The 21388-nt window shown below is 39.9% G+C and overlaps 1 protein-coding gene across 2 annotated transcripts in view; it reads left to right on the top strand.

Moving 5' to 3' along the window:
* Grm8 (glutamate metabotropic receptor 8) overlaps positions 1-21388 on the top strand; it is a 718499-nt gene that overhangs the window by 142218 nt on the left and 554893 nt on the right. For both annotated transcript variants that reach the window (XM_042695988.1, XM_042695989.1), the window contains exon 2: positions 789-1005. In XM_042695988.1, the coding sequence (XP_042551922.1) occupies positions 789-1005 (217 nt within the window). The remainder of the gene's footprint in view (positions 1-788; positions 1006-21388) is intronic.

Below are 21388 nucleotides of genomic sequence, written 5' to 3'. Positions count from 1 at the left end.
TAGTAGTTACATGGTTGACTACAACCAATTCTTTTTGTATTATCCAATGATAATATTATTAATAATAATTAAACTTGCAAAACTATATAGAATAATTTAGCAAAAATGCAACCTTATGGCTTAATGGTGTCAAATCTCAGATTAAAAAAAAAAACCTCATGATGAATTTTGTTAGGCATTGTACAGCCTTTCTGCCTTAAAGCTAAAGACAATTTTAGGATGACTTTTTCTGATATATGCATGTACGTAGTAGGCCTTTGTTACTCATTTCTGAACCAGAATAATTACATGTAGAATAAACAGCAGCAACAACAAACACAAATGTTTTCCTTTGGCTCCTGAAACAAACAAACAAAAAAACTAAGGCAAAACTAAACTCCTTTTTCTTTTTGTCCATCATGGGGCTTGAACTCTGGGCCTGGGTGCTGTCCCTGACCTCTTCAGTTCAAGGTAAGTGCTCTACCACTTGAGACACAGCACCATTCCAGCTTTTTCTGATGGCTAGTTGGAGATAAATGTCTCATGGACTTTTCTCCCTGGGCTGGCTTTGAACTGTGATCTTCAGATCTCAGCATCCTGAGTAGCTAGGATTACAGGCATGAGCAATTGGTGCCTAGCTAAACTCTTTCTTATTGGTGGTTCCACAACCACCAAGAAATTACCTATTCCTGATATCTTCCATATAGCCCTTCTAATTATGTTATAGTGTTGGTGGTTTAATCTCTTGTCAATTCATCATTCTACAGGATTTGGCACAGGGGTAAAATGACCTGTCTTTTGTTTTGCAGATACCTCAAATTAGCTATGCATCCACAGCCCCAGAGCTAAGTGACAACACCAGGTATGACTTCTTCTCTCGGGTGGTCCCGCCTGATTCCTACCAAGCCCAAGCCATGGTGGACATTGTGACAGCCCTGGGATGGAATTATGTGTCAACACTGGCTTCTGAGGGCAACTATGGCGAGAGCGGTGTAGAGGCCTTCACCCAGATCTCGAGGGAGATTGGTGAGCATACATTTACCAGGTGGTTGTGTTTAGAAGTGACATTATAATGAAGTCTGAGCAACCCTAAGTATTATCTGAGATGTATGGAATAATTAGAGCTACTACGGATCCATGACTCGACTGGCTTATAGAGGGAGGCTGGGTATATTAGAAATGATTTTGTTGTTTAATAGGTTTATCAAGGTGACACTTGGGTACTAATTTAGGATGTAGGACACCTGACTCAGATGAACATTTGAGTTTGTTTTGACAAGGGAGTTTGCTGGCACATTAGAGCCACTGTAAATTTGAATAAGTGACATATCATTTGATGGCTCTAGATGGAAGTTTATATGAGCAAATTATTAATTTTTTTAAAAAGTCAGTGGAGTTTAACATCTAACGTTAGAGGGATTAAGACTAATAGTCACCTTAAAGCAATACCCGCCCCCCCACCCCCCCGCAACTATAGTCCCCAAGTCTATACTCAAATGATGGATGTTCTTAGTGACATATGTGACATTTCTTGCTTTTTTTAATTTTTTACCTAACTTTGAAACTTCAGTGGGATGAAGGACAAAAGGTAAAACTTGATTTGGACAAAGTGCTGTTGACTCTCTTCTTTCTTTCCTTTCTTCTTATCTTCTGTCATTTTCTTTGTGAGATGGGTCATTCTGTGTATCTCAGACTAGCCTGAAACTCATTGTCCTTCTGCATTAGCTTCCTGAGAGCAGGGATTGCAAAGGTGGAGCATCATGCCCCGCATACATCCTAGGCTTTCTTCACAATGCTTACTGAAATTCCTTTAGACATTTCATCAACGTGTGTGTTTACCCATGAGGTTGTAAATCCATCCCACTACTTGGAATAAATAGAATAAGACAAAATGACAGCCCAAAACAATTTAGAACACTAGCTTTATTGCTAATTAGCCCATAGTATATCTTTTTTTCAAAAAATTATTTTATTGCAAAGATGCTCTACAGAGGGGTTACAGTTATATGAGTTAGGTAATGATTACATTTCTTTTCTTTCTTTCTTTTTTTTTTTTTTTGGTCCGGTCGTGGGGCCTGAACTCTGGGCCTGGGCACTATCCCTTAGCTCTTCAGCTCAAGGCTAGCACTCTACCACTTGAACCACAGTGCCACTTCCGGCTTTTTTTCTGCTTATGTGGTGCTGAGGAATTGAACCCACGGCCTCATGCATGCAAGGCAAGCGCTCTACCACTGAGCCACCTTCCCAGCCCCATGATTATATTTCTTGTCAAACATTGTTACCCCTTCCTTTGTTTTTTTTTTCCTACTATCCCTTCCTTCCTCCACATCCCCCACTGATAGTGTATCTTTACAGATGAAAAAAAGATATGTTATTGTCACTTAAGTACTAGTACTCTTAATAAAAATGAAAATTTCTATATGGGGAATAGCATTTTATGGGAAGATTTACATGTCCATTGGCTATCTTTCAGTTATTTTCAACTTAGAGAAATTGTGTTGATCAATTTCTTATCTTTCTTGAAGGCTTTGATTCAGTAAAAGATGACAGGGATGATTTGGGTTTAACTACAATTACCAAAGGGCAAAGAATATAAAGTTATTAAGATCAAACTTTCATTTGAAAGACTTGTAGATGCCTGTTATACTTCTTCTGTACATGGCAGAATATGGATATTTATTATGCACAATAGTGTTTCTATTTAACATTTATTCTATGCCTGTACTGTAGCAGAAACTGTAGAAAAAAGCTAGTCTTGTTCGACAGATCAGGTTAATTGACGTAACTGGCCGCCTGCTCATACCGGCAGTTTCCATGATACCATAATCTTTGCTCTTTGGAATTTAAAATGATGTCACTATTACTATAAAAATGATTGAAAACCATCCATTGAACTTTAAATTATATTATCCTCTTGAATAAAAGCCCCAAGTTTGTCATTAAAGAAAATGCCCACTCAGATGAAAACAATAGCTTCTGGAAGCAGGGTTAATACATTATTTAAGCAGCTGATGTCAGTTCTTACTAGAGTGATAATTCACCATGAGATGGAATCAACAAGATATATACTGAAAAAAAACTTTTCTGCAGTGATCTTGGACATTCTTTAGGGGTAAGACACATTTCATGTGCATGAAACAAATTGCTATGGAAAGTTCAATACAGGATGTCATTTGCCAATTGTTGTGGAATCTGACATAGTGTTTGGTTCTGCAAGTTAAGTGAGAGTACAATTTTATTCTTTTGACTAAAATAAGAAACCCTTAGTTTTCATGTTTAGAGAGCATTGCTATATTTTGGTAATATTGTCACATAAAGCCATTCAGATGGTACCATTCATCACTCCTGCTTCTTTAAAAAACATTGTAGTCATTAATATGGGTGAAATAATTTTAGTGCCTTCTGTGTTGATTGGCTGTCCATTTTATTTCCGTTTTCACTTATCTGGGGAATGTAGGGGGAATGGCTTGTCAATTAATATGCAGAATACTGAAAAGGCCAAATTAGTACTACACTAGAGTATGCCATGGAATATATTAAATATCAAAATCATCCCTCATTTTAATGACAAAGATTTTTATCTAGAACAAAAATAGCTGAAAATTAAACCTTTTACATAACAATGTTATTAACAGGAATGGCAAATGGTAGTAACTTAACCGATTCTGAAATTATCTGATGACTCTAATGAAAATTCATTAGTTTTGTAACATTTGTGGCTCTTCCTACAACATTGATGACATCCCTGTCATCATGTGAGGGGTGTGTATTTAAAAATCTCAGTATCTTGACCGAGAAGGAGATAGGTTCACAGTTTATGCCTAATCAGAAAATTATGTATTTCTCACACTCTTAACACAGAAAAATTTCCACACTTTATTCTGAATTTATTCTCTCTTTAGTAACATTGGTTAAGAAGAAATTTCAGCTTAAATTGAGGCATCCTGCATCTTGTTTCTGATGAACTCAGGCAAATCATAATGTAATGATAGTGAAATGGAAACGCATTTAGTGATAAATTACTTGTACAGTTCCATTAGAGTGTTTTTAATTTGAACAAAGTCTGAGACTTGAGAAAGTGTCCTTTGTGAATCGGAGAGGATGAAATTCATGAGTGATGGCAGTCAGAGGCCTCAGCGATGGCTCTTCTCTAGGCAATATCCTTGTAAAGGAGAGATGAGAGATACCTGAGAAAATAAATACAAATAGGCCTTTGATGTCCTAGCTGTTAGAGTGCCAGCACAAAGCAACTCTTGACTATAGTATGCTTACTGAAAAAAGCCCCAAATCATTTTGGGATCAGCCAATAGCACACTTTGACTGGAACATAGTTCTTGGTGAGGTGTAGGAGACAAAATTGGAAGGCTCAATACTGACCCATAGTTGAGTATTTCAAGTAATAGGGTTTTTATTTTATCCTTAATATTTTTTAAACAAAAGAGGAATTGCTGATGAGTGAGGAAATCTGTCAGAATATGCACTTATGATGTACCAAGGGACCTCTGCATTATCAGTCTTTGCTTAATAATATTAATATGCAAGAGGAAATAGACTTGAGTGACATTTCTCAGGTAGAGTCTATGGGGCCTAGTAACTGACTAGTTATAGGGGTTGAGTATAAGAGAGAAATTAAAACTGACCATGTAATTCTGTACCTGGCTGACTCAAGTCCCATACACAGAACCAACTGTGGAAAGGTTGGTCTGGAGTGGAGAGCTTAAGCCTGATAATAAAAACACTGTGCTTCTCCATATATCTTTGTGGAGAAGGGCAGCAAGGAGCACTGATCTGAGCTAAGTAGGAACTGAGAGGTAGATCTAAAATTTGCAGACACAAAATTAGTAGTTGAAGAGAACTGTGGTTCCTGGAGAAGCAAAGGCAATTGAAGCAAAGGGGACTGAGGATGGACTTTTAGGGAGCAGCTTGAATATAAGGATTGGGGATAATGGCCTACACACAATAATAAGTAGCTACTAAAGATAGGATAGAATGTTTTTCTCTTTCTCTCTATCTATCTCTCTTGGTGGGTTTGTACTTATAAGAGGGCTATCTGTCAACTTTGAAGAGGGTGCTAGTATGGGAAGTGGTAGGATGGGATTTTGTTTTAGGAAAACATCAAGAACCTTGCACTGTTCTTCATATAAGAACAGAACCTTTTGCCAAAGCGCATAGCTAAATGTGTGCCATGTACTTCCAGAGAACTAAGTAATGTCATCAAGTTGGAAGTTTTAGTTTCCCAATCTGCCATAGCAAAGTACAATGTAGGTGACTTGAAACAAGATTCTTTGCCTCACAGTTCTGGTGGTTAGAAATTTTAAGTTTAGGTGTTCGCGGGACTGTGCTGGTTCTGGAATTGATAGGGGGAAACCTTCCTGGTCCTTGGGGCTGCTAGTGTTTGCCAGGAGACTTGGTATTCCTTGGCTTACAGATGCATCACAGTCTTTGCCTCTGCTATTACACAGATGTCTTCCATTCCTGCATCTTCTCTCTGTATTAGGATGCAGTCCTATTGGATTACTCCAGTAGGATCTTATTTTCTAACTCATGGTATCTATAATGACCCTATCTTCAAATGGTTGGATTTTGAGCTACAGAGGTTAGGATTTCAACATATCTTTGTGAGAGATAGTTCAACTCAATATGAGGAAATTCAAAGTCATCTGGGAGATGGAGGTCAGGTATTTAGAAGGGAAGGAGTCTGGAGGACAATGGGTTAGAATAAAGGTAGACTGAGGTGGGCACTAGGTAGACAGAAATTTGGTAAACAGGGAAACCAATTCAGAAGTTCCTATGGTGTTCAATTGAATTTTGTCCTTCCATCTTGTGTATGTGTGTGGTTAGGATGACATAATTGATAATTTGTGCTTCTACTGTAGAGTAGCAGGTGGGAATCTCAGTATTCAGCTTTCCTAGGCATCAAGATAGCCAAGAGCTTCCTAGTAGAATTGCCATTGTAGGGTACTGAAAATCCAGTGAGTGCTGGTTGTTTTGTTGCCTTGCTTTTTTTAAAAAATATTTTATTGTAAAGATGCCGTACAGAGGGGTTACAGTTACATGAGTAAGGTAATGAGTACATTTCTTGTCAAGCATTGTTACCCACTCCTTTGTTTTTCTCCCACTATCCCTTCCCTCTCCCACTTGTCCCCCCACCCCCAAAGCTGTAAAGTTCATTTCCAACATAGTGTCTTAGGAGTATCATTGTTGCAATGGGTCATCCTGTGTCCTTGTTTCAGCATTGTGTCATTCCCCTTCCCTTCCCCAAATTAGATAAATGTATATACAAGATATAGGGTAAGACAGTGAAATGCCAGGGATAAACTAATGGAAAAAGAAAAATGAAGTAAAATAAAAAGAACTACATACAGTACATTGGCTACAACGTCAACAACCAAAAGAAAACCTGTTGTTTCCACGTCTTGAAGTTTAAGCAGTTCTAAGAACCCGCCACCGCCCCCCCCCCCCCCCTTGCCCTGGTAACACCTGCAAAATTATGAACACCCAGAGAATCCCTTCTGGCTTAATTTATTTTTATTTCCTCTTCTGGTCTCTTTTGGCTTGAGGGAAGAATTGCTGAGTTGCTGCTGGTTAAGACTTACTCATCACTCATGTTATACCATCAATTGTTAGGAACAGAGTTCTCTATTTGTCTTGTTTTAATTATTCAATGCAATATTTCATTGATACTGTAATAAAAGGGTTGACGATAGTCACTCCTTCTTTTCCATCATAAGCTGTGGGGCTTGTAGCTTGTGACTCAATAAATGACTTCCTTGAGTCTTTAGAAAGGCTCTTTCATTCCTTTGTCTTACCTGATTATACCATTTTAAAAAGAAGACAGGATAATAAATGTTAATGCTACCACTGTCATTATAAGGGGCAAGGAAACTAAAGCTTTATCTTTGAAGATAAAAGGAGTGGGTGAAAGCATGGTATCTTTTCATTGTGGATTTTGCACAGTATGGTGACACACCTTCTTTAATCAGTCATCGTGTTTACTGATGGCTTATTGAAGATGACAGACCTTCAGGTCGTCATAGCATACATTACTGTGAGCAGAATAAACCTGAATCTGTCAAATTTTGTACTAAATGTGACTTTTTTTCTAATGTGCAAATGCTGGAGCTTCTGACTATTGTCTGACATGTGTTCTGAATCTTAAAATCTCAGTGTTGGAAGGAACCATAGAGGTCATTAGATTGGAAGAGTCTGTTTGAAATGTTACTCTGCTTAACCAGTTTAATTCATCCATTCTATGTATATAAAATGATTGGCACAGGCCAAAAATTTGAGAACCAGTGTCAAACAATAAAGGGGCATCTTATTCCTAGCATAAAATCGAGAAATACCCATGGAGTCTTTTTAAATTATTAAGTAATGAACAAGGAGGTTTCAATTCTGTATGTCAAGTTATGAGTATAATACATCTAGATCAATGGCACCCCTTCCATCATTCTCCATCTCTTACCCTGCACCCCAATCCCTACCCTCAAGTTGTTTTCAAAGAGTGTACATTGGACATTATGACTGTGTTTTCTCACCCTTCCTTTAGGCCATGTATTTTAAAACTTATTATTGTTTGAAAAGAAAGCATTGCCTTCCCTCTCTCCCCCTCCTTGGGTTACAAACAAGGACCAAATGTCTATGAACTGGAATGGATTCCTTTTACAATTAAAACAAACTATTTTTCAATGACAAAAAGAAACGAATGCATAAAGAGGAGTTTTCCCTCTCAGATGTTCATTGCTTTGGAAAAATGACTTCCAGCAGGCAAAAATCAATTTGACAAAAGTATTAATGTTGTAAAATACTATGAATGAAAGGAAACATTTTAATTCAATTGAAAGTTTTACTTTATATTCCTACAGCTGAATTCCATTGATAACACCATATTTCAAGTTGCAAATCATATTTAATTAATATTAACACCAGGCAATTGGGCAAGAATAACTTCAAAGGAGGGCTGAGGAGATTGTAAATTGGAACTGCAGGTGCTGTGATAGTGTAGAAGCTGAGGAGGCTTCCGAAGAAAGTGGGTATGCTTTTAACAATCACTGCAGGACCTGATCAAACAGAGTGTCATTTCAAAGCTGCTCTGCTCCCTGGCCTTGCCTAATATTTAGGGCTTCGTAACTGCACAGTATCAACAAGCAGCTGTTAATGTGAACTAGCAAACAACATTCCAATAAATGCTTTAAAAATCTACCATTCCAATGCTGTACTGATAGTTTTAGTAAACAATGGCAGTCTGATGCAGTGGAGGCTATGTTGGGGGCAGAAGAACTTCTTCAAACCCCCTTTGCTTTCCTCTGAATTTTTATTCATGATCTTCTCTGAGGAGTGATTACTTTGTAAGATGGTGAGGCCTAGTTGGTGGTCATCAAGTTAAAAAAATAGTGAATATTTGGGGGGGAGAGAGCAGAGGAAGGGATAGAGGAAGGGTAGACGATATAGTCATAATAGTCAATATGAGAGTGTGAGAGAGAGAAAGAGAGAAAAAATGGAAGCTAGTAACTTGGGATAGGTGGAGTTAGGATTAGATGGGGTTGCGGCGAATGATGGAAGGGGTCATTCTCGTTAAGATGAATTGTACTCATAAATTGGCAAGTCAATTTGAAACCCTTCTGTAAAACTGAAGATAATACAAATACACAGTAAAAATAAACTCCAGTATACTGTTTAATATTAGGTATAACTTGTGGAAGGAATAGGGAGAAGACAGATGCCTTTCCCCCAAGGATGACAAAGGTGTATGTTATAATGATGGATGAATGAAGGCTGGTGTGGATCCGCTGGCGTATAGAATATTTGAACTCACAGGAGAGGCCATTGCTTGGTTTACTAATTACCTTCAAACTTAAATCACCTATGACACTTCTATCTGAAAGCCCAGGAAGTGGGGCTCTGAGTGGCTTCTGACCATTTTCTCTTTTGTTGCATTCTCCACAACATTCCGGCAGGTATTCTATCCAACATCTTATTTTTGCCACCATTAGCAGTAGAAAGGCATTTCTCATTCATCTGAAAGTTAGTTATTCCTTTAACAAGGCTGAGATTGCCATATAAGTTTGGAGTATCTTACCTTGTCCTCAGCGGTATGCTCCTATGAGTCTTTGTGCTTAATCCCCTGTACTCTTCCACTACAAGCCATCCCACTGCCGATTCTATGTATCTCCTCAACCTGAATGTGTTTTACTCAGCATCCAGCAACATGGCTGGCATATAACAGGTGCTTTACTATAGAATGGCCATTGTTTCCAGCCTCATGGTTGTGTTGGTCATATGGGACTAGAGGCTAGCCTTAATCAAGCTCAGGGAGATGAAAGGCAAAGATATCTCCAGCAATGGTGTATGTGTTGTATTTGCAAATATGTAATCTATAAGGAAAATATCAGAAACTTCCAAACTATTAAGTCACTTTTTTTCCTAGAAAATGTTAATCTAAAATTTCAGCCTGACTAGTCCCTTAGCCAAACAGCATTGAGGAGTAATTATGTGTTTCTTACCGGTGAGGCCTGAGTTCCATATCTGTCAATGGGATCTTGGATAATTTAATTGCATTGTGTTCCACCTTCCTCATTTGCAGAATAAAGATAATAATTAAGTAAGGGCTGTGTGAGGTCATATGTATCCTTGCATAGCTGTAGAAGGAACTCTACAACCATCAACTCATTTTCATATTTTTATTACTTTTACTGCTATTATTATCACAAGGTCTTGATACATAGCTCAGACTGGTCTCATATTCTCAATCCTTTTGCCTCAGACTCCCAAGAAATGATATTACAGGCATAAACAACCATGCTCAACTTCAATTTGTATTGTTAGAAGCATGTTCTTACTACTGAGTGGCCTACAAGTGATCTTATTTCCCATAACCTGTAAGTAAGTTTACTCAGCGTGCAGGAGCTGATGCTTTTGCAGTCACTGATCCTATTATATATATTTTTTCTTAATGTGACAAATATATTACCTAGGATAGTGCTGGCATGTAGTTGAATACATGAATTAATTGAAAACTGTCAGAATCGCCTCACCTAATCTGTCTTCTCGTCATTCATTTTGAACCTTCTAAATATTAATTGACTCATTCAGCACTGTAGTTTACCCATGAGGTTCCAGGCCATATTAGAGGAGACAGAGATAAATCATGGCCTCTGCTTTCCAGCAGGTCACTGTCACTGTGTATCAGAGAACACAGAGATGCAAACAATTGCAGATTAATGTGACCATGGCTTTAATGGAGGCATCATTTGGAGGCATTACCCGGGATCACTGGGTCCAAGTAAGGGCATCATTTAGTTCATATAACAAAAAAGGCCTGTCATTAGGCAGTGTGTTTGGAGGGGTGTTGGGCAGATACCAAGCAAAACAATTGCACAGTATGATGTGAATTAAAATAATTTCGATAACTTCAGCAGAAGCATAGGTTTAAGTGAAGAAAAGTAGCACAGAAATTGAACATAGAATATGGTGTCAGTCTTATAACAATATAATGTGTAGGTGTGAAATGTTTGATATGTTTAAAACACAAGTAATGTTTGACAAGCTGTATCTGTTCATCTATTGATGTGTACTCAGTGGTGCCGGTTGGATCATCAGTGCACAATGCATCCTGATCATGTCTGCCCATTTTCTATGATCACTCCCCCCCACCCCCACTTGGGAGTATCACTCAGGCTTTGAGAGTATCACTCAGGCCTTGAGAGTAGTTCCCATTTTGCTCAAATTCTGAGCCAGGGCTCCACTTAAACCTTCAAGTTGTAAGGGTTTGGAATCATTTTTCTGTCATAGACCGTACCATCAGGAGTGAGTTCTAGGCCCCTTTCTATTACTGCAAACTTGTAATGTTGGCCTGCCCTTGACTTAATACTCTAGATCACTTTGACTTACAATCTAGTTCTTAGTGATGGATCTTGTCCCAAACTCTTATCTCCTATGTTTTTTCCTTTTCTCTCTCCCTCCGTCCCTCCCTTCTTGCCTTCCTGCCTTCCTGCCATCCTTCCCTCCCTCCTTTTTGTGTGCTGGTAGGTACTAGGGCTTGAACACAGGGCCTATTCCTTAGCTTTTCTTGGTCAAGGCTGGCACTCTACCATTTGAGCCACAGCTCTACTTCTAGCATTTTGCTGGTTATTTGGAGATAAGGGTCTCAGGGGCTTTCCTGCCCAGGCTGGCTTCAAACCTAGATCCTCCAATCCCAGCCTCCTGAGTAGCTAGGATTAAAAGTATGAGTCATCTGGCTTGTCTCTTATGTTTGAACCATGACAATCCCACCTGTTCCTTGTCAATTTCCACCTTAAGCGTCTCATGGCCTGACTCTATTCATAGACTGCCCCTAAAATCTGACTGTATATGAAACCATTGAGCAGAACCCTGACTTTGTCCTGGCTTTTAGCATGTGCTGGAGCCCTGACCCTGTCTAGCTTGTCTTCCCATTTCTCGTATTCTTTTCATATTATAGTAATAGAAAGGACATTGTGAGTGAATAGACATGAATTCCATAGAATGAAATGATTCAGGCGTAGGGGATGGTTTTCTGTCTCTGTCTCCTGTGTCTATCCCACCTACACTCTGTCTCAGAGATTCCTGTGCAAATGCTTAGAAAGGGTCAGTCTCTGTCCTGTCAATAATGTGGCTCCTGTTTCACGTTTTCTTCTTGTTACCTAACTCCCCTCGCAAACGGCATCGTTTCCCAGGGCTGCTGTAATGAAGTAACACAAATCAAATACATTTATCCAGTATCTACTGTGTTATGGTTCTGGAGGCTGGAAGTACGAGTTCAGGAAGTCAGCAGGGTGCGTTCTTTCTGATATGTAAGAAGGAATCTGGCCCAGGGCTCTCTTCTATTAATGTCTTGCTTGCAAGCCTTGTCATTTCCTGGTATGAAAAACACCACTGTGATCTCTACTTTTTTGTCTTCCTCCTCTTCTTCATCTTTTTTCTGCTCCTTCTCTCCATCCTTCCTCCCTCCCTCTCTCCTCTTCTCTCTCTTTCCCATCCTCCTTCTCTCCTTGTCTCTCTTTCCCTCCATCTGTGTGAATTACTACTTACAAGGACATGTCATATGGGATTAGGGACTTATCCTACTCAGTATGGCTTCATCTTAATTTAATTAATTAAATTAACAGTGACTCTAAGGTTCTAAGGGTTAAGGTCTTAACATAGGGATTTTTAGAGATACAATACAACCAATAATACCAACTTCAGCTACTGGATGGAGCTTTGACTGGTGAAGTTCTGTATGGTTTTTGATCATCTGGACACCTCCTGAAGAATCATTTTCTGTAGCCAAGTGAGCTATTACCATTTCCCCGGGTACTTGCTAGGTAGTTTCTGCACACCTTGGAACTAAATACCCATCTCAGGACAAGAAGTGTTGCTTCTTCTATGCCTAGCCCCAAATAAGTCATAGTTTTTTATTTTCCTTTCCAAAGACATTTCTTTGTTAAAGGCATTCTGTTTGGAAACTTCAGCACTGGCTGAAAGCTTTGAGGTGCAATCTGTACTTTATTGTGTTGATAGAAGTACATAATATAAAAAATACCCTGCTGCAAAAATGAAGCAACATCACAATCCATTTATGTCATTTTTATAGGTCTTAAAAGAGTTGGCTTGAGAATTAGAAGAGTGCTTTCACAGTATACTTCATAACTCCTCAACTAAGCAACAATCAGAGTTATCTTAAAAACAAATGGCTGAAGAATAATAAAATCAGAGAGCTGTAAGATGAGGAGTTGATTGAAATAGGTGCCAGTTATTTCGAGGGTTAGGACCCTTGGCCAAACTGTGCCACATGGGACTCTGTTCTTTAACGTACTCCACACCGTCTGCAAATCTCAGACTCCTTTCTTTCCTTGCTATCTGACCAAAGCTACTTCCCAATTCACTGGGAGCCCGGGGAGGGGAAGGCAGGAGGAGAGAAAGTGAACCTCCAGTCAGCACATTTTGTTTCTGGTTAACAGCTCTGGGAAGAGGTTTGGTCAGGAAAGGAATTTCAAGTAATGATTTAAACATATCATCTGGCAGTTGTAACAGTGAGAAAAAAAATATTGCCTCTTGTAGCAGCTCAGACACACTTCTCCAGCAGTGGTATGCACAGCCATGTGACTCAAGAGTCACATTTGCATCATGTTTCATGGCTGGCATGTGTGTAATGGGCTATTAAGGGAAAGAGGGATGTTTGGAGTACATTTTGCCAGTCTTTTGTGTTGGAAATCATGGAAGGCAATCGCCGTGTTCTGTATTCTCCTTCAAAATGTTGCTTGATGTGATTGCCAGGGGGAATCCTATGTTAGATGGAAACTTTCGTGAGAGCTGGTGTGACATTTCATTCCACAAATACTTGAGCCCCTACTATGTGGTTGGGTCTGGTGACAAGGAGTTGTCAGAGACTTGCTTCCTAACCTAGTGGGGTTCCCAGTCAAGCTTCTTGTCATTCTATTTGTGTCCTTTTAGCCTCCTGTCTCCTCAGATTATAGGAAGTTAAATGAATCCATTGGGAGATCAATCTGAGAGCCTACTGAAGGCCAAGAAAGGGCCCAAATCAGTTAAATCCATAGGTGGAGCCCAGAGGTATTCTGGAGATGTTGAAGATTAGTTGAGGTATCTGTGACATGGAGGTATCTGGAGCAAAGGGGTACACATTTGAAAGTAGCAGTATGAGTGTGCATGTGTTTATGTGGACATACACAAGGGGAATGACCTGGACCAAGGAAGGAGACAGGCTGTGCTCCAGGTGCAGATGTTTGAGAGTAAACCTAGATGGAGAGAGAGAGAGAGGCAGACAGACAGACACAGACAGAGACAGAGAGACAGAGACAGAGAACCAAATTCCACTCCTGTCTGCAAAGTGTAGATCAGAATTTGTGGTCTGAGTCATGTTCTGAGCCTACCACAATGTGGCATACAATTCACGCTCACCACCTCTGAGCCTGTAATGTCATATCACCCATACTGGCTTGGTTAACATTTCCTCGTCGTTCTATTCTTGGTTATTTTCAGGAAGCCTTCACTAATCTGCATCCCCTTTCCTTTCAGCTAAGTTTTGCTTCTGTCTTCTGTCAAGCAAAAACTAATTATCCTGACTTAGATAAGGGAAGACTTTATTCAGAAGAAAGAACATTGTAATAGAGAAAATGCTCCAATCCCAGACATCTGTAGGCATCACAAAATCAAAGAGAAATGACTTCCTTTATAGGGCAGGGAGGGGTAAGCAAATATTTAATTCTGAAATTGTTAAAGGAAAGTTAGGACATGACTGACAGGATTGTTTCTTGCTATGGTCAGCTGATTCTGAAGCAAACCCAATAAAGAGGACCCATTTCAGTTTTCATTGTTTGCTGAGATCTGGGACAAACAGACTTCTAGACTCTGTAGGAAGGAGAGAATGCTAATGCATTGTCCAGACCCTGGAGAGTGTAAGATGTGGGCCACTGTGAACACTTCTGTGGTACCATGAAGATAGCTTACCACTTTCTGTTCTAATTATTTCTCTTCTTCCTTTAGTTGGAAATCGTACTTTATCTCTATATAGTTGCAAGGTCTAGAAGATGCTCTTAGAATGTTTATGAGTGAATGAATAAGTGGACATGGCAGGTATATGCTGTAGACAGGATTTCAAGATGCAAATAGCATAGCACAATGGGACTAGCTGGGAGTGTACATGAAATAATTCTGTAGCAGATGCTCAGCTCACTCTGTGCTCAACATCACATTACCTGGTGGCACAATATGGGAAACATAGGGTAGGGAGCCATGGCTGCTTCTGTCCTAGGAAGGTACATAGGAAAAAGGGAGAGCCAGGAAACCAAAGTTCAGGGCCAAGTTTAAGGGAGAAACAGAAGCATTAGATCTAACAAGTAATGCCCAGATTCTCAGAATCAAAACCAGATGGGAGATTTTACAGTTCCAGAAGAGAAAAGCTAAGTTAAGGACCAGAGCTCTGTTACATCTGACAAATAGGATGGATACCAAAGTAGATTAAGCTGTCAAATGTTTTGCTCCTCTTTCAACTGGCTTGGAGTTCTGTAGGTATTCAATTATGTGATATGATTCCTGGCTTCAAGATGTTCTCATGGTCCAGAAACTTTGATATTTAGAATCCTATTCCAGGCCCTGGAGGGAGGCAGAAGGGTTGCTGATACCTTTTATTCAATACATGCTCAGTACTTCTATGAAATTCCAAAAATTAAGTTAGGTATTGAGAATTCACAGATCTGGTCCCTGGCTTCTAAGGGCCTTAGCTTCTCGTCAGACAACTGATTTAGAAAGAAACAAAAGTAAATAAGATCATAATGATAGATTATGTCTTAAAGTAAGATTAAAAACAATTCATGCTTGTGGTTCAGCTGAGAGGCAGCCAGGTAACCAGGAAGGCCCAAATGCAGCACCGGTGGCAGGAAAGGTAGACACAGAAGTTGAATTAGACATTTATCACAGGCAAGAGAAAAGGGCTGGATTGGCTTGTATTGGTGTTGGCGTAAGGGAAGGAAGTATGTGGATTGACCTTGACATAAGTAGAGACAAGGTGCAGGAGCTCTGATGTCATATGCTGCTGTGAGTACCTCCACCTCTGCAGCAGAGCTCCATTAAGGGTCTTGGCCAACAGCATGGTGTGTCCTTACAACTGAAATGGGTTCATCCGGAAGCGGCCACGTGGCATCTCTGAATGGAGAGCTAGGGGTGCCACATCAGGTGAATTATGTCCTGGCACAATTTCACTCTAATGGGTGCCTTACTGAAAAAGCTAAAAACATGTGTATCCTTGTGGGGGGCTGGTGGTGTTAGTTTTCTTTCTTCTCATTTTAAAAAGAAAATCTGATTAGTGACCTTTATTGCTCATTATTTTTAAATATATTTTTTATTGTAAAGGTACTGTACAAAGGAGTTACACTTGCATGAGTAAGGTAATGAGTAACTTCCTGTAACCCTCTCCTTTGTTTTTTTCCCTACCATCCCTTCCCTCCCTACCTCCCCAACTTCTCCCCCCAGCCTCCGCCCCGCCCCTCCTTGCCCAAGCTGTAAAGTTCGTTTTCAACATAGTGTCTTGTACATCTCATTGTTATAATGGGTCATCTTGTATCCTTGTCTCAACTTTTTGTTATTTCTCTTCCCCTTCCCAAATTAGAAAGATGTATATACAAGACACAGGGCACCAGAATCAAATACAGTGAAAACAGGGATTATACCATGGGGGAAGAACATACAAAAGAAACAAAAAAATCATATAGTACATTAGAAACAACAACAACAAAGATAAAACCTCTTGTGTCCCTATCTTAAGGTTCATTTCGCTTAACATCATCTTATATGGTCATATGTACTGCCCTAGACATATACTAGTTATTGCAAATAATGGAAACCATGAGACTTATGATTCTTTTGGCCTGGCTTACTTCACTTAATATGATTTTTTCCAAGTCCTTCCACTTCCTAACAAGTGGGGCAGTGTCATTCTTTCTGATGGAGGCATAGAAATCCATTATATATATGTATATATATACATATATATATAATATTTTCTCGATTGAGGGGCATTTGGGTTGGTTCCATATTTTAGCTATGGTGAATAATGCTGCAATAAACATAGTTGTGCTGGTAGCTTTAGTATGGCCTTATTTGTGATCATTTGGGTAAATGCCCAAAAGTGGGATTGTTGGGTCATAGGGGAGCTCTATGTGGACTCTTTTGAGGAACCTCCAATACTGCTTTCCAAAGAGGTTGAACAAGTTTATACTCCCACCAACAATGAAGTAGGGTTCCCTTTTAGCCACATCCCCTCCAGCATCTGTTGTTATTAGATTTCTTGATGATAGCCATTCTAACTGGGGTAAGGTGGAATCTAAATGTTGTTTTGATTTGCATTTCTTTTATGGCTAGAGAAGTTGAACATTTCTTCATGTGTCTATTGGCCATTCTTATTTCCTCTTCAGAGAAGTCTCTCTTTAAGTCTTTAGCCCACTTATTAATGGGGCAGTTGTTTCTTTGTTGTTGGGGAATTTAATTTTTTGAGTTCTAAGTATATTTTAGATATGAAGCCTTTGTCTGTTGTATGGCTAGTGAAGATCTTTTCCCAATCTGTGGGCTTTCTACTGATCTTGCTACCTATGTCCTTTGCTATGCAGAAGCTCTGCAATTTCATGCAATTCCATTTGTCCAACCTTTCTTTGATTTGTTGTGTTTTTAGGTCTTTATTAAGAAAATTTCGATGGAGGCATAGAATTCCATTGTGTATATATACCATATTTTCTTGATCCATTCATCTACTGAGGGGCATCTGGGTTGGTTCCATATCTTAGCTATGGTAAATAATGCTGCAATAAACAGTTGTGCTGGTAGCTTTAGTATGGTCTTGTTTGTGATCATTTGGGTAAATGCCCAAAAGTGGGATTGCTGGGTCATAGGGGAGCTCTATGTGGAGTCTTTTGAGGAACCTTTGTTAGGAAATGGAAAGACTTGGAAAACATTATATTAAGTGAAGTAAGCCAGGCCCAAAGAAACATAGGTCCCATGGTTTCCCTTATTTGCAATAACTAGTATATATCTGAGACAAGCAGAAACGGTCAGATAAGTTGATGTTAGGCGAAATGAACCCCAAGATAAGGACTCAAATGTTTTTTCTTTCTTGTGATTGTTTCTAACATATTTATAAGATGATTTCTTTGTTGCTTTGTATGTCCCTCCCCCATGGTATAACCCCTGTTTTCACCCCTGTATTTCATGTTGGTATGATTTGTGGAGGAGAAGGAAAAAAACAAATCGTTTAAATAGGTGGACCCATTGCAACAATGAGATGTACAATTCGTTATGTTGAAAACAAACTTGGGGGGGAGGAGAAGATTGGGTGGGGGGGTGGGGGGATGATGGGAAGGGGAAACAAAGGAGGAGGCTACAATGCTTGATAAGAAATGTACTCATTATCTTGCCCATGTAATTGTAACCCCTCTGTACAGTATTTTCACAATAAAAAAAAAGAAAAATGAACTTTACAACTTTGGTGCAGGGAGGGGGTGGGTGGGGGGAGATGGGAAGGGATGGTAAGGAGAAACAAAGGAGGAGGCAACAATGATTGATAAGAACTATACTCATGGGGCTGGGAAGGTGGCTCAGTGGTAGAGCGCTTATCTTGCATGCCTGAGGCCCTGGGTTCGATTCCTCAGCACCACATAAGCAAAAAGAAAAAAGCTGGAAGTGATGCTGTGGCTCAAGTGGTAGAGCACTAGCCTTGAGCTAAAGAGCTGAGGGACAGTGCCCCGGCCCAGAGTTTAGGCCCCACGACCAGACCCCCCCCCCCCCAAAAAAAAGAAATGTACTCATTATCTTGCCCATGTAATTGTAACCCCTCTGTATAGTATTTTCACAATTAAAAAAAAAAAAGAAAATTTCGGCCTGTGCCAAGGAGCCCTATAGTTTCTCTTATTTCTTCCTGTAATATTTTCAGGGTGTCTGCTTTTACTTTGAGGTGTTTTATCCATTTGGAATTGATTCTGGTGCAGGGTGATATATAGGGGTCTAGCTTTAGTTTTCTACCGGTGTTTAACCAATTTTGCCAGCACCATTTACTGAAGAGGCTGTCTTTCTTTATTGCTCGTCTTCTAGGTGGTGGAGGACTTGGAATTTAGAATATTCTTAATAGTTCTGAACTTTTTCCTCTCAATTCACATTTCTTGTTGTTAAGGATTCATTTTAGGGCCCATTAATCATTATGCAGTTTTCTGGACAGTTCTGGGCTCTCATAATACAATGGCGATTTTGTAATCACTTCTGGGTCCATGTAGTCAAAGGCCACAGCACGGGATGATTTGACACTTCTGGCTCTAGAAATTAGGCTGAGTGCATTTTTCCTTTAAAATACGAACAATTACAATTTGACCTAATTAGGTCTGATTTGTCAATTCAACATAGACTGTATTCTATTACACATGAATTATTTGTCTATCACCATCTTTCAGAAGCCACAATAGGATGCAGGATCTTGATTGCTTTCTGTTCCAGTGTCCTCAAATCTACGCATTAAGTAATTCATGAAGCCAGTATTTCTTAGTGCTTGCTTTATATGTACCTTCTTTATTCCTCTATGAGATAGATAACGTCCCCATTTTACATATGGCAAAGCTGAGGCTCAAAAGGTATGTAATTAGGACAACTGCAGTGTGCACATTCCACTACCTCTTGCCATTTCTCTCCTAAGGTTTCTCACTTTAATTCCTGCATTCATGTTTTCCGCCTTGTCTTGTGAAGCTGAAGGAAAGATGGAACCCATGTTTTATACAGCTATAGATAGCTGATTTCTTGCTTTTTCTTCTTTCTCCTGTCCACCTATGAGCTCTGTGCTGTACTTTATTAGTTGAACTTTTTTTTGTTGTTGCTGGTCTCAAGGCTTGAACTCAGGCCTGGGTGCTGTCCCTGAGGTCTTTCACTGGAGGCTATCACTCTGAGCCACACTACCACTGTGAGCCACAGACTCACTTCTGGTTTTGTGGTGGTTAATTGATGATAAGAGTCTCATGGAGGAGCTTGGAAGGCGGCTCAGTGGTAGAGTGCTTGCCTCGCATGCATGAGGCCCTGGGTTCGATTCCTCAGTACCACATAAACAGAAAAGGCCAGAAGTGCCACTGTGGCTCAAGTGGTAGAGTGCTAGCCTTGAGCTGAAGAGCTGAGGGACCGTGCCCAGGCCCAGAGTTCAAGCCTCACAACTGATGACCAAAAAAAACCAAAAACGTTTCGTGGACTTTCCTGCCTAGACTGGCTTTGAACTTCAATCCTCATATCTCAGCCTCCTGAGTAGCTGGGATTATAGATGTGAGCCACCTGTTGGCTTGAACTTTTTTTTTTTTAACAGTGCTGGGGTTTGAAATTAAGACCTCATTTTTGCTAAGCTGGTGCTCTACCATTTGAATCAGGCACCAGCCCCCTTTCAAGGAAGTTTCAGACAAGGTTTTACACTTTTTACCTGGGCTGGTCTTCAACCATGATCCTCCTTCCATGTAGCTGGGCTTATAGGCACATACCACTATGCCTTCTTTTTATATGCTGGAAATGCTGTGTCTACAGCCTCTGCCTAGAGGGCTTTTCCTTCCTAGGATCCAGCATAAGTGAGATTCTAAGATTCCCTGATGCATTTTGGTTGAGCTCATCTCCCCGATATACAGACCTTTACACATACCTGTAGTACAGAAAGCATCATTTCATTTCACTCAATACTCAGAGAAACAAATGAGGAAATTTAGGGCTCTGAAGTAGAAAAAAGATCTAGGAGTCATTTCAAATTCAAGTGGACTTAGCTCTACTTTCAAAAGGAAGTTGACAGGAAGGTATCTTGCTCCAGCTCTATATTTGTTTTGGAATGTACTGGCTTTGTTTTCTTCTTTGCCACATAGTGGGAAGATGGCCACCAGGAGCTGTATAGGCTAGCATACTGCTATGCCGGCTTAGCAACTCTATTAGTTCCCTAGAGCTGCTTTAACAAATTACCACACACTGGATGACTTAAAACAACAGAGATATATTCTCCCACAACTGTAGAGCCAGAAGTCTGAAATCAAGGTGTTGGCAGGGCTGGCTCCTCATGGAGCCTCTGAGGGAGAATCTGTTCTATACTTCCATCCTGGATTTTGGTGACTGCCAGCAATTCTTGGCACTGCTTAGCTTGCCACTACTGCCTATCTCCAATCTCTGCTGTATCAGCTTCCTCTCTGGATATCTGTGTCTTCTCCTTTTCTGTCATTGGACTTAGGGCTCTCTCTCTTATCCAGGATCACTGAATTTTGAGTTTTCTTATTTCATATAAGGTCATACTCTGAGCTTTGAGGCAGAACATATCTGGTGTGTGTGGGGGGGAGGTTCTATTTAGCTCACTAAATAGAACCTAGAAAAAGTATGCTTTCCTCTCATTCATTCCAGCAGAACTTCCAGACTTGGGCCTCTTTACTTAGTTCTCACTGCAGAAGTGCTATTCACTAAGTTATCCTGGGGCCATAATGCCCAACTCATGAGTTGGGAAGAGGAAGGAGAGGTGAGTAACACTTGCAACTTATCGTCTGAGCCAGAGAATGGGGTCATTTCTCAAAGATAAATTGCTGTTCTAGAACAAGGAACAGAGGCTTCTTGGCAGAAGAGTCACATGGTGTCTGCTGCTCACCTGACGGTGTCAGTCTGTAGACATCCTTGCTTTACTCCTCGCCTCTGACCTTCTCCGCGATGAGGAACCTAGTCTTCCTCATCAGTGCCTAGGGCAGCCTAGAAGCTCTATCAACATATGTTAAATGAAGTTAGAGACGCAAATTTCCCTGAGATGTGAGATCGAAATATAACCATAATGTGAATCATAATGTTTGTTAAAAATAGTTTGGGCCTCTATGTAAATGACAACAAGTAAAGCAGTTTCAAGAATTAAAAAAAAATAATGAAGGTT

The sequence above is a fragment of the Dipodomys spectabilis genome, unplaced genomic scaffold (assembly GCF_019054845.1).
Source record: "Dipodomys spectabilis isolate Male_0828 unplaced genomic scaffold, ASM1905484v1 ptg000197l, whole genome shotgun sequence".
Classification (NCBI taxonomy): Eukaryota; Metazoa; Chordata; class Mammalia; order Rodentia; family Heteromyidae; genus Dipodomys; species Dipodomys spectabilis.
The sequence above is the reverse complement of the archived record's forward strand: the minus strand, read 5'-3'. Positions and strand labels throughout refer to the sequence as shown.